This window comes from Hydractinia symbiolongicarpus, chromosome 1 (genome assembly GCF_029227915.1).
Source record: "Hydractinia symbiolongicarpus strain clone_291-10 chromosome 1, HSymV2.1, whole genome shotgun sequence".
NCBI lineage: Eukaryota > Metazoa > Cnidaria > Hydrozoa > Anthoathecata > Hydractiniidae > Hydractinia > Hydractinia symbiolongicarpus.
In genome coordinates, this window is record NC_079875.1 from 32,309,259 (window position 1) to 32,321,945 (window position 12,687).

At 33.7% G+C, this 12,687-nt stretch overlaps 1 protein-coding gene across 4 annotated transcripts; it reads right to left on the minus strand.

Annotated features, from left to right (window-relative positions):
- Positions 1–1,231: 1,231 nt before the first annotated feature.
- On the minus strand, positions 1,232–9,742 carry LOC130649735 (ankycorbin-like). Of its 4 annotated transcripts, XM_057456007.1 has the most exons (25): positions 9,649–9,742; positions 9,093–9,127; positions 8,279–8,370; positions 6,985–7,052; positions 6,855–6,914; positions 6,591–6,679; positions 6,197–6,500; positions 6,013–6,116; positions 5,831–5,938; positions 5,712–5,752; positions 5,604–5,639; positions 5,488–5,523; positions 5,345–5,395; positions 5,209–5,274; positions 5,054–5,128; positions 4,924–4,980; positions 4,746–4,787; positions 4,556–4,625; positions 2,716–2,943; positions 2,532–2,638; positions 2,394–2,462; positions 2,242–2,322; positions 1,985–2,116; positions 1,763–1,828; positions 1,232–1,651 (listed from the first exon to the last, which is right to left on the minus strand). In XM_057456007.1, the coding sequence occupies exons 3-25, from the start codon at positions 8,348–8,350 to the stop codon at positions 1,589–1,591; spliced, it is 2,025 nt and encodes a 674-aa protein (XP_057311990.1). In that variant the 5' UTR covers positions 8,351–8,370; positions 9,093–9,127; positions 9,649–9,742; the 3' UTR covers positions 1,232–1,588. The 4 variants fall into 4 exon arrangements, with proteins under 4 accessions (XP_057311990.1, XP_057311988.1, XP_057311989.1 ...); XM_057456005.1 differs by lacking the exons at positions 9,093–9,127; positions 9,649–9,742 and adding an exon at positions 9,153–9,627; XM_057456006.1 differs by lacking the exons at positions 8,279–8,370; positions 9,093–9,127; positions 9,649–9,742 and adding an exon at positions 7,133–7,339.
- Positions 9,743–12,687: the final 2,945 nt, after the last annotated feature.

A 12,687-nucleotide genomic window follows, 5' to 3' on the forward strand; every position in this document is an offset into this window, starting at 1 on the left:
AAAAGACCCGTCAAATGCGCGGGTTACCGTCAAATGTCTACCCGCACCACTAAACGCCGGATACATGATGTAAATTTTATTACGAAACGTTTCTTATCATTTGAGGACCCTGTAGCATTTATAATTTTTAAGTAGAGCAGGTCCTATATGAGCAGACGTGATTGGAATGCAAAATACGTCATACCGGAATGACGTCATCCAATTAAATTTTGGACATGGTACAGAGTGTTTCAGAAATGGTTTTTTCTCACTAATAAGTTTACCAATGTACGACGAGTGTTGGTGCTGCGGGTGATAAAACACCTAAAAAGACTGGCCTTAAGTATTTCGAATAATTTTCATAATTTGATTTAAATTTTAAAATAAATTTAAAACAATATTTTTACGATTTTTACATTTATAAAACATACCTACCCAGCGATTCGACTGTTCCGCGATTTCATAGCCGTGCGAATGCGCCGTTTTCAATACATGAATACATGCATTTGATAATAATACTGTTTTGGATGACCATGTTCCCCATCCTCGATCCCAAGACCTGTTGTCTCGTTTTTGCATATTGGACGCCGATGAGAAACAAAAAGCTTTGGGAACGAGGTTGCATGTTTCGCCATAATATGGATACTTAGTAGGTAAAAAATTGGTACGTGTAGATGCATTAATTCGAGACATTTGCAACACTTAACTTTTAGTTTGGTAAATTTTTCGGACTTTTGGGGACCTAAATATGAATAATAAAATCACACGACTTGATTAAAAATTAAGTAAAAGTGGCATGTGTCGTATGCATGTTGCGTTTCTCATCAAGTAGTCTCCTATGGCCACTTTGCCTAAAAATAATAGTTTTCAGAGTCTGGCCACGTATCAAACGGTAAAAAGGTGTAGAGAAAGGAAGCACGTTTGTCATCAACTGTGTATAGATCTCCCTACTTCGTTTCTACTGTACATGTGTGTCGACTCTCAAGTTTACTGAACAAAAACGCATTTCGTTAAAGTAGAAACCTAACCCCCACGTAGCTTTCAATTTATTTATTTTTTTTAATTTACTGGTATACGTTTCTTGATAAATTAAACTTCTAACAGTATCTGAGATTGTCACTGGGCCCGTGTCACAAACAAATGTTGATTCAAAACACTGAATTCTTTATTTTAAATTGTTGACCACTCTGTCTTTTCGAAAAATTTCATATAATATTCTTTGCTAAGGCTGCCAAGAAAAAATATTCACAAGAGAAGGAAAAGTAATTGTAAAACAAAATGATATATAAAGCTTTGTACATTTCTATAAAAACACAAAAAAAATCTACCCCTCTTCATAAATTATAATAAATTATCGTGATATTTAGTTTGTAAAGAATCACAGTTTATTTTTGTATTTTTAATAACGGTTATTAACAACTTTTAAGATATGAGGGAGCTCTGTGGCGCTAATTGCAGGTCGAAAGCAGGCCTGTCGTGTGCGCACGCGCATACGACAGTTCTCATTCTGTGATATTGAACATACATCATTTGATGGCGCCATTCTTTGTCTAAGTAATACTTCACCCTCTCTCGTAGAGGTTTTCTATAATTCTCTACCGCAGATGATTTAGCCAGATCGAAGTCTTACTATTCTCACAAGCACTTCTTTTAATGTTGCATCAAGAGAATCCTAAAGTATAGAAAAATAAATAAATTAAAATTTCGGAATTTGTCTGAAGCTCTATCCATACGATAATATAATATAATTTCCTTTCCGTGAAAAAAAGCAGTTCGAACCTACCTGATGTAGTGCTACCATGTTGGCACGATAACATTCGATCGTTTGTTCGTACGAAATTTGACATTCCTGAAATCAAAAGCATTGTTTCCTTGAAACTTTTTAAATTTGAGAGTTTTCACAAAATGGCGGATGTAACTGTTGAAAGCGCGTTCAAAGTATTTAACTAATAAATTCTTCTAACAGAAAGTTAACGAACTAGGTGAAAAAGTATATAAAAAAAACCTCAAGTTCCTTCTTCAAATTGTTCATTTCATTTTGCATGATCAGCATTTTTTCATTGAGCTCTTTCGACATATTTTCTTCTGACTGTAACCTTGTTTCCAAAACAACTTTCTTTTCTTTCATTTGACGGTCCTAAATTTAAAGATATACGACCTGATTTATTTTTCAACTGACTGTTACCTCTTAACTGACATGATTCAGCCTTTGAATCGTAACAGACAAACTAAACTATTTGACGCAGATGTTACAACACTTACCGCTTCCTCAAGTTTCGATATTTTATTTTCTAATGTTTTTATTTCTTCCTTGAATGAGTTTCTCTCGCTCTTGTTATCAGCCTAGATTACACAACCGTTTAAAAAATACACGCACATAAGCACAGGGGAAAAGCGGTACGGTGTAATCTTACCCTTAACTGGTTATACACTTCAAGAGAGACCGTGGTATTGTTATTCAAATCAACTAATTCTTTCGTATTCTAGAAATGAAATATGGAGTTTGAAACTAGCTGCACATGACTTGAAGTGCTGAGAATAAGACAACCAACCTTTAATTTAGTTTCCAGTCCACATATTTCGTTGTCTTTGTTAAGTAGGTCTTCTTCTAAACTTAAAATGTGTTCTTCGAGCATATCAATATGTTGCTTCGCTGTACCTAAGGTAACACTTTTGTTGTCAATACCTAACCAGGTTGACATCACAAATAAAAGGTGGCTTCAAAAATTCACTAACCTAAGCTTTTCTTACGGTAGCCGGTTTCCTTACTAACACTTTCGTCACTGTCGCTATGGGCACCCTGTTGTCCATAGCTTTCACAATCTGAGTAAGTCTCTTCTTCCTCTGGTTGCTCATTCTTAATTTCTCCATCCTTCTGATCAAAATTTCCATTATCAATGTCATCAGCATCTCTATCATCGTCGTGATTAGCATCTCCACCATTATCTTTTACAGTATTATCCCCTAAATATTTTAAACGATCCACAAATTAAATATAAACAATTTCATTCAAGTTGATTGAGGACGTTGATTACCCTCTTCCCCAGGATTATGTCATTTTTGATAAGAGAGAAGACGAAGAAAAATACCCTGGTATCGTTGAGCGTTTCTGGCCAATATATGGCCAGATTATGCGAACGCGTCATATTTAATATGTTAATTTATTTGACGAATAATATGGCGGAACTTTAGCAGCTAAACATTTTATGTTCCAGTGTATGTAGTTTATGGTACAGACGAAAAAGTTATATATCATTGACGAGGCGTTGCTGCATGGTTATCTAGGAGGTAAAATTTTAGAAAAAACTGATGATCACAAAAGGTTCCAGATAGTTTACAAAAGTTTTCTGATTTTTGAACATACACGCACATTCTGGTATGTAAAAAAATTAGGGTGTCTTGAGGTGATTAATCTTTGCAAGAACTAATACATATATTATTTTTATTAAATCATGAAATTTGCATTCCTTTACTTATGAAATTTAATCCCTTAGCGCTATGCTATGCTTAATGCTATCCCTTTATGCTATGTCGTTTTGGAGTATTTTCGTCCGAGGTGCGAAATATTAACCTGCTCTTATCTTTGCATCAACTTGACCTTAAAAAACATCCAGCCTAAGTGTTAAAAAATTAATTTTTAGCTTCTCTCCAAAGCTTGTTTCATTAGGATACATTAATAAGAAACATGTGAGTACAAGCAACAAATAGGGGAAAGCTGAGAGAGTCCGGTTCCAAATCATACTTTTCGTTAAAAATAAAATTCTTTTTTTAAGAAACATGAGTTTAAGAAACACGAGGCTTAAAATGGAAATAACTTAAGAAACATTTAAGAATCATTTAACCTAAATGAATGATTTTTCAAGAAACATTGAGCAATGAGTAAAACCAGTTTCACAAAACAAAACGTGTTACTTTAGTGAAAATTGAAATATGACATGTTTTTAGACCGGTTTGAGTCAAGAAAATATCCTTACTTAAGCTTTTTTCGGGGACCCAACGATTTTTGAAAATGTTAAGAGCAATTAGTTGGTCTAGATAAAATGTGTTGGGTTTGTGTAACACGCTTTCCTATTTGCTAATATTTAGAATACGAGAACTGAAAAATATAGATTTTGTCAGAGACACTTTATCCAGATGGCACATTCTCGGGAAAAATTTCGCTAAGAAATAAAGAAACATAGTTTGCAAATATTTCACAAAGTTGCTAAAAAAAAGTCCTTTCAAAAAAAATATTCTTGCAAAATTTACTTTCAAAAAGTTTAGCTAGCCATATCCAAATTTAAACAAAACACGAAGCTGAAATACATAGCTGAAGCTATCTCATATCAACACATCTAGGTTTCCACTACTTGCTACGAGCTACGCAGTGTTTATTATAAAACCTTTTGTGCTTAGCTAGCTAGCTACATACACTAAATGTCATGACAGGGCTGTTGTTTTCTTATGTCACCAGTCTATCTTTTTTTTTCATGCATAACGCAGACGACATTTTAAGTAAGGGGTGGTGACAGACACGAGGGCGTTGATAGCAAGGGGCGGTGACAATAACGAGGGCGTTATAACTTAAGTACCTTACCAGATAAATATTCGTCGCTACCAAAAGTTACTTTCAATTCGTCGTTATGTGAACTTCTGGTTCTACTCTCCTGGAAAAAAAGTTAAATATTCAGCTATGCGAGTCTTCACACAGTTAAAGTACCAACCAAACAAGATTTGTTGAATCAAGAGGTCATTGTTAGTGTGTTTTTGAACGTACAAATACTTACTTGCAACAATTCGATTTGTGATTTCAACTCCAATACTTCTTTCTAAATCAAAAAGAAATTAAGAATTTCTGTTTGGGAAATACACAACAGACCAAACGGTGCGACGAAGTTCTGATTACACAAAATTATAAGAAAGTTTGAGTCTTTCGAGTCATTTAATTCTCTTAAATGTTTTTACCTCCGCAGCGAATCGCAGTTCTGTTTCCCATTTTAATTTATTTCTTACTGATGTCATCTAAACGAGAATGTAAAGTAAAAGAAAAACACAATAATTTTAACATCTCACTGAATTGGAATGTAAAGTGTACCTCTAATTCTAGCTCTTCTACTCTCCTATTCTGCTTGCTTAACTTTATTTCCAGTCCCTTTCGCTCATCTTCAATCTTAAAAATATTAGTAAAGCTGTTGACGAAATGGTCGTATTAACCCTGTTGAATATCGCATCTAACAATGATAAGTATACCTTCATGTGAAGCTGATCCTCGGTGGCACTCACTTCACTTATCGTATCACTACCTACATCGAAGCCCTAAAAAGCCGCAACTGTTACATATTGCTGTGAAATTATGGACGTCGCCGTAAAAAGATTCACCACTCACCATTAAAGACTCTATTATAGACGTCGTCAGACTATTATCGTCGTGTCGCAACTAAAGTAGAATGTGTCGACACTGATTATTTATCTATGATGATGAACATATCAATGCAAGCGCTGCATATACTTCATACGTAGCGTACTTACCACGGAATTTCGTTTGGTCGAACTAGATGACGAGTTCTAAAAAAACGCACGTACAAAATTTTAAATACAAATATCTAACCAGCAGATTCACTTCTTTTGTTAAAACTCAAGCCTACCCTGGTCATTCTTTTCTCGATGGGTGCAATGTCGTCCTAAAATATAATTTTATTGAAGTTAGATTTTAGTTTGGACATATCATATTATTTTTTAACTCGGATACTCACATTTTCTTCGTGTTCATCTTTTTCAATGTTGTCTTCTACATCTATCGAATGAGAAAGTCAAGAAAGAGATAACTTTCAGAACTTTCAAAACAAACTTTTAAGAAAGACAATCATCTCACCTTCGGTATTCACCATACCAGAATCACCACTAATTTCTAACTCGTCACGTCCATTCTGCAAAATATTAACTATGTCTGTCTGTCCAGCCTCCTGTGCAATTTGTAACACTAAAACGTTTTTTGATTTTAAGTTTTAAAGTTGAAAATTCAGCGGAAGGTGCAGCACAAATTCTATGACCTACCTGTTTTCCCTGTCTTGTCTTGCACTTCAGTCTCGGCGCCTTTCGAAAGGAGCAGAGCGGCTACTTGGCACATTCCTTGTGCACAGGCAATCATGAGACAAGACCTACACGACACAGTAACATTGATTATAGAGTATAAATTAGCATGAAAATAAAATTCATGCTAAAATTCAGGACAGCCCACCTGTTTTTATTGTCACAAATATTGACATCTACTCCATGAAGGATAAGCGTCACTGCGATTTTGTCATGTCCTTCTAGAAGTGACATTAATAACGATGTCCTCCCTTCACCATCCTGTGCATTTGCAGGACAGTTGTTATCGATAAGCAGCTTCACGCACGCAGTCTCGCCGCTGCGCACAGCGTAATGAAGCGCCGTCATGTCGCATGCGTCTTTAATCTCTAAATTCCATCGACTAAAGTCGAGTAATTTTTTTAACACGATAGTGTCTCCATTTATGGCTGCAATATGATACACTGTGCGTCCTAAAGAAGAAATACAAATTTCCCACATGAGAGCAATTGTATTATATCTGCAGCGATGTCATGTACACCATCCACGAATTGAAATGTTACCTTGAATATCTGTTGTGGATAGATCTGGCTGTTCCATCAACATACACTCAATAGCTGCGATCATACTTTTCTTAACAGCTTTGTGCATGCTATAATAGACATAGAACAATACGTATGCAAATACATCATAGAAAAGAATTTAAAAATATTGTTTTCCAGAAGTGTTCCTATTTTTTATTGCAACCTTCGTTGTTTTAAGGAGTAATGGTCATTTGGCTTGGCTGGACATTCTTCATGAGTATGAAGTGAAGTGGTAAAACTTACGCTGTTTGACCATCTCGACTAAGTTTAATAGGAGAAACTCCTTTCTTTTTGAGCGTCTCCCTGAAACAAGCAAACAACATCAGAATAAAAGAAATAATGCAGAATACATAGGTATTGTTATAGTGCTCACTTTAATTTTGGTATATCCTCACGGGCAACACAGTCCAACAGTCTCTCATCGTATTTTGACCATTCATCCTGAAGATAAATTAGAGTAGTTGGCATATGTAATGTAAATTTCATTTCCACAGAAATGCTCTGTCCTTAGCCTTACCTACCTGGATGGATACATTTTCATCTGAAATATATTCATTTTTCTTTTTGCGTTTAGACAGACGCAGTATTCCGCGTTGTAACATTTTTTTATCAGACTACATACACAAGATTTTAATGTTAAAACATGTTTTGATTTTTCAACTGAAATGTAACAACAATAAAAAAACTTTTCTGTGACAACAACATAATTTCGTTTTCAAGTGCAACACTCCCATTACAATTCAAGAAGCAATTATCTCGACAAACAAGAGCAGCTTTCCAATTTTGTTCTAAGTTAAAAGTTTGTTGCGAAGCGATATATTTAATCGAATTAATTATCTGCTAAGTACTATGCACCGTGAAAACATGTCATAAAATTTGATCAGAAATAATATAAACACATCATAAAGCTAGTAAAAAAACATTCTTTTCGCGTCGACGATGTTGTAAAAAACTTGCTTCAGTACAATATTAAAAAACTTTTTCTTTTCATAAGCATTCACCCTTTTTAACCTGTCACAATGAGAGTGAAGTGTTCTTCAGATGGAATTATTTTAATATTAAACATCCGATACCAGACAAAGAAAAGAAAATTGAAATCATTTATAACTATGCCAACATCATTAGCGGTGGTAATGGACAAATAAACGAAAGAACTTATGGCTATCAATCTTTCTGACGAGCGAGTTGGCTTCATTAGACATTTTAAGCAGAACTTATTATAATCACAGTGATTTGACGACAATGACATCACTTTTGTTGTTTTTTCACAAAGAATTAAAAAGAAAACACTTTTAACTCTGTTGATAAAAACAGCAAAAACATTTAAGAACGTTGTGATCACTTCCACACAAACAAAACGTCTACCACTAGATTCTCAACCCTCAGTTCACACGAAAAACATTTGAACGAAAAAAGTGTTAAAATATAGTCGCAAAAAAAAAAAGAAATTGATTCTTTTAAACACAAAACTTCAATTACCACAGCAGAAAAGAATGTGTTCAAAAATTCGTTCGGCAGTACATGCAAATTAGATTAATTAATGAATGTCATGTGACGTATATTTATAACAAAAAAGTTCGAACACATTGAACGATCAAAATAGATTGGAGATGTTATCATATTTGTTTGTTTTTTGGATTCCCTTTTTGTATAAACAGCGGACTTACTATGGACACTTGTGATGTAACAGACGATGAACTGCTCAGCCGAAACTTTCCCTTCAATCTTTTCATACTCATTGTGAAACCGAGGCGGTCTGCTAAAGAAATAAACACAGGCGATACTTTTGATAACGGTTTGTTAAAACCACAGTTGTTTGTTGTCGGAAGAAAGCACATGCTCTGACTGCATGATACACATTTACAGGTGATATAACTAAAGATAGCATCATTAAAAAAAGAACTGACAGCTGCCTAAAAATGAAAATGACGTAACCCAACCTGACGTCAATTATATACATGTTATAATTACAAAAATGTCTTTTTAGCATGCATGCGCTCTACATTATCATTAGACGTAAAAAAATATCTACTTTTTGCATGAACACCATTTCAAATCAAGTTTATAAAAAAACTTTTTAGGAAGTCACCGTTTTTTAAGCAGGAAGAAGATCAAAGGTAGTGTTAAAGTTACGGATGTCCCAGGAGACAGATAGTAATATGTTTGCACGACCATCAATTAGCACTTAGTACTTTGAGAAAAGTTAAAGAATTTAATCCTTTTTGGTTCAAACATATTATGACGAAGTGAGTAGTTAGTCATAATAAAAAATTATAAGACTTTTCATTGATCAAGTATTTTGGCAGTTTAAAAGTTGAGGGGTAGTTTCGAATAATGGCCAGTATCTTGCAGATCGTCTAATGTAAGAATAATCAGTCAATTTTTAGGTAAGCCAATTAGCAAAATTTGTTATTTAAATTCTTAAGGGACAAGGTGGACCCCCCTTTTGGACAAAATAAGGTTAAAATTTTTTTACTGTACCTGTTGAAAGATTGCAGGATGAATAAAAGTCACATCTATAAAAAAAAGTAAAAACGTTACCTCGTTTATTTAAAAATTGAGTTGAACGAGACAAGTTTGTTGATGTATTCATGACTGTCACCGTCTCACGAACAGAGTAAATATCTTGATTTGTCAAACAGAGAAGCATTAAAATATTCTGCTACAATTAAAATCAGGATGTAATTAATGCTAATGATTAATTAGCGAGCTTTAATTACATGGTCATATGATGTTTCAACAAATAATTCTCCTTCACGTAGTGTGGTTGTCATTGTGAAGATAAATGGAAAGAGAAAAGAGCCGGCAAAGTATAATAGCAGTATGCTTTGTTATGAAACAGGTCAAAACACTAGCAAACATTAAAAGTTCAAAACGTGACAATAAAATATAAAATAAAGAAACAAAAAAAAATAAGCAGAGATAAAAATTCAGTATAGCAACGACATAAAAAAGTACAAAAAAAAACCCTCCACACTATACGAACAACCTTACCACGAAAAACGTTCAAAAATGCAATAGCTAGCTAGGCACTTACAAAATACTGCTTTTATATAAACAGACCAATTTGAACTTATCTCAGCTTGTGTGATGTTTTTCTCACCATTTTTACAGAGAGGGTAGAATATTGTTAGTAAAGTATTTATTGACTTTCTCAGTGCCAGCAATTCATCGCCGACAGATCAGGTGATACAGTAAGTTGATTTAAGAATTAAATATCTACTTGTGAAAATAAAAAAAGCTCAGCTAACGTTGGAAATAAAGATGGTATTTGATAACTGTGAAAATAAATTTTAAAGTTATTTTGTTGTTCGTGAATAAACAAGCTGTTCAGGATTTGTTTAGTTGTTTATATTTTATTTTTCTGCCTTACTTTTTTTATTTGCTTAGGAAAGCAACCTCGATTCCATTAAATTTGGTTGATTGGAAGAGAAAAATATCTTGCAGACTGTGTTATTTTTTAAACACACCACCCACAACATGATATTTTAGATGCGATTAAATCTATCTGTAAGAATAGAAATTTAAAAAAACATTTAAAATCTAAAAACCTGTCAAAAAAAAATTTTAAGTAAAAAGTTGTACGTCATTGCGAAAGTTTATAATATTATTAGACAAAAACAATTTTCCTTCCTGTTTTTGTTTTGACATCCGGGAATTATGTAATTGACATTCTCCGTGCTGTGATTCTTTTAAAGGAATTCTTTCGAAGGCGCGCCCAAAACACTCCCGCAAAATCGTCGCAAAGAAGTGTAAAGTTGCTAAAGCTCCTGATAGACGGTAAACTATTTCCTCAGCTATTTAAAAAACCTAAATATGGAAGAATCAGAATATTTAAATTCTGGAAAAAAAGAAAATGCTAGGTCAAGAATTATTTCGGAGGAGATATAGATATAGGTATTGAGCGTATAAACTAACGCTGTAAGAATATAGATTGAAAGAGCCTTGTTTGTTAAGGCAATATCTAAATTGAATACACACACGCATGAGAAACTCATTTCTTAGAAATCTTGCTGTAACATTGTGATTTTGCCATCGGCAATTTTTTTTTCAATTTAGCTTTCACACCATAACTGCATGCAAAGAAGTTTGAATCTGATTAATATAATCTATATTATAATACCCGTATATATGTCACGCACAATAATACCAGATAGAGAGACGCACGCAATGCAGTATAAAGAGGAAGGATCGACTAGTTATGAAGAATTCTTCAGCATCGTTGATTACCATTGTTGTTTACAAATTTTTTTTACAAATGCACTCCACTCGGGAAAACTTGTTTGTTTCAATTTCGTTAGTGCAAGTTTCGCTTTTTGTTCTTTAAACTTTGTTATTGAGAATAAAATCAAAATTCGGAGCTCAATTTTTTTTCTTCTGTTAATAATTTCAAATGTCAGAGCAAATTCCTAAAATTCAAATCCATCTCATAGCAAACCCCAAATTAAAATCAACCAATGAGCCCAAAGTCGGCGTGGTCACATCTTACCATCCTAAATAATACAAGAATTCATTATATTTGTTAGGGTGAGTGAGGCTATTCACGCTTAAACGAAAGCATTTCTTGATATTGATCACGTGAGCAAAAAACAATAGAACCGCAAAGAAATCCTTTGAAATCAATCAGCGTATCTTTACCACCTTAACTATTCCGACTTCCTGGTGGTAAGTAAAATTATGCTGGGTATCATGGCTAAAAATTGTGCAATATTGAAAAATAATTCAACGGTCATGGGAGAACTAACTGTATGTACTAAATGTATGTGATGTAATTTTTGGTGGAAGAAAATTCCATGATTTTACGTTTTTGTTTTTCTTAAGTATTTTACAAAATTTTGGAGGGATAAATGTTTGCTGATGATAAAAAAATACTTAATGTTCCGACTGAAACTGTTTTTGTTTTTTATATTTTGTAATCTAAACGTGAGGACTGGATGCACTGAAATGACTGATTTTTTTAAATTTTGATGTGTTTCATAAGCTTTTTGTGGAAGGTGATGGGTAATGGCAATATACGACATGCTGAATAAACTTATTTTTGTTGATTTAGATGTGTTTCTCAAAAACCGAATATTTTTACATTTTGTGTACACTTTTGTTTACGAACCGTATACAATTTAATGAAAATAATGATCTTTTTTAATTCAAGTTTATTCTCTGCTTATTGATTTTTTGACATTTAGGTTCAGAATTGTTGGTAAAGGGTAGTACGGATCATCATACTAAAAAAGAAAAATTTTGTGTTTTTAACTGGTTGATTTTTATATTTTGTGTAAGACAATATTTAAAATGTGTGAAGAATTTATTTTTGTTGATTTGTGCTAACTCTTGTAGTCCTCCTTTTTGAAACTGTAGGTTTTGTGGCTGTTGTGAGTGTTGATGTTGTGAGTGTCGTTGTTGTAACTTTTTGTCAACTAGATTTTGCACCTTACAAGCTATTCTTTTCATTTTGTGAAAGATTTGTGTGGAGAATTTAATGCGATTTGACATTCAACATTTGGTGTAAGATTTTAAGAACATTTTTTTTCGTATATGCATTGACGTCAGCAAAACATCTACAGCAACCTATTTTTTCATTGGCCTTTTGCCTAAGTGGATTTTTCCACGGGCCTTATCGACTAGTTCTTTAAGAAAACACCCACTGTAATGGCTTCATTAATTTTAAAGTAGTGATATTGACGTCGTGCCGTAACGTCAGCAAATCTAACTTTTAAGCCATAAGTTTTTCGGCTACATCAAACGAAAATGAACACATCCACTTTGTCTGTTGCAGACATACAGACACACTCTCTGAACGCCCTCGTCCCCAGGGCTTTTTGTCTATTTGATATGAGAGAAGACGACAAAAAATAGCCTGGTATCGTTGAGTAAATTTTGGTCAATATATGACCAGATTGTGCAAACGCGTCATACGTTAATTTATGCGATCAAAAACCGGGAGAACTTTAACATTGGCCTATTTACGAATGGCGATGATGATTTGTGGGATTGGAAGTAACGGTTATCTAATTGTAGCCAAAAGCATAAAAAGAAGGGAATAAAACATTTGAACACAACTGATTCTTCACTTCTTAAG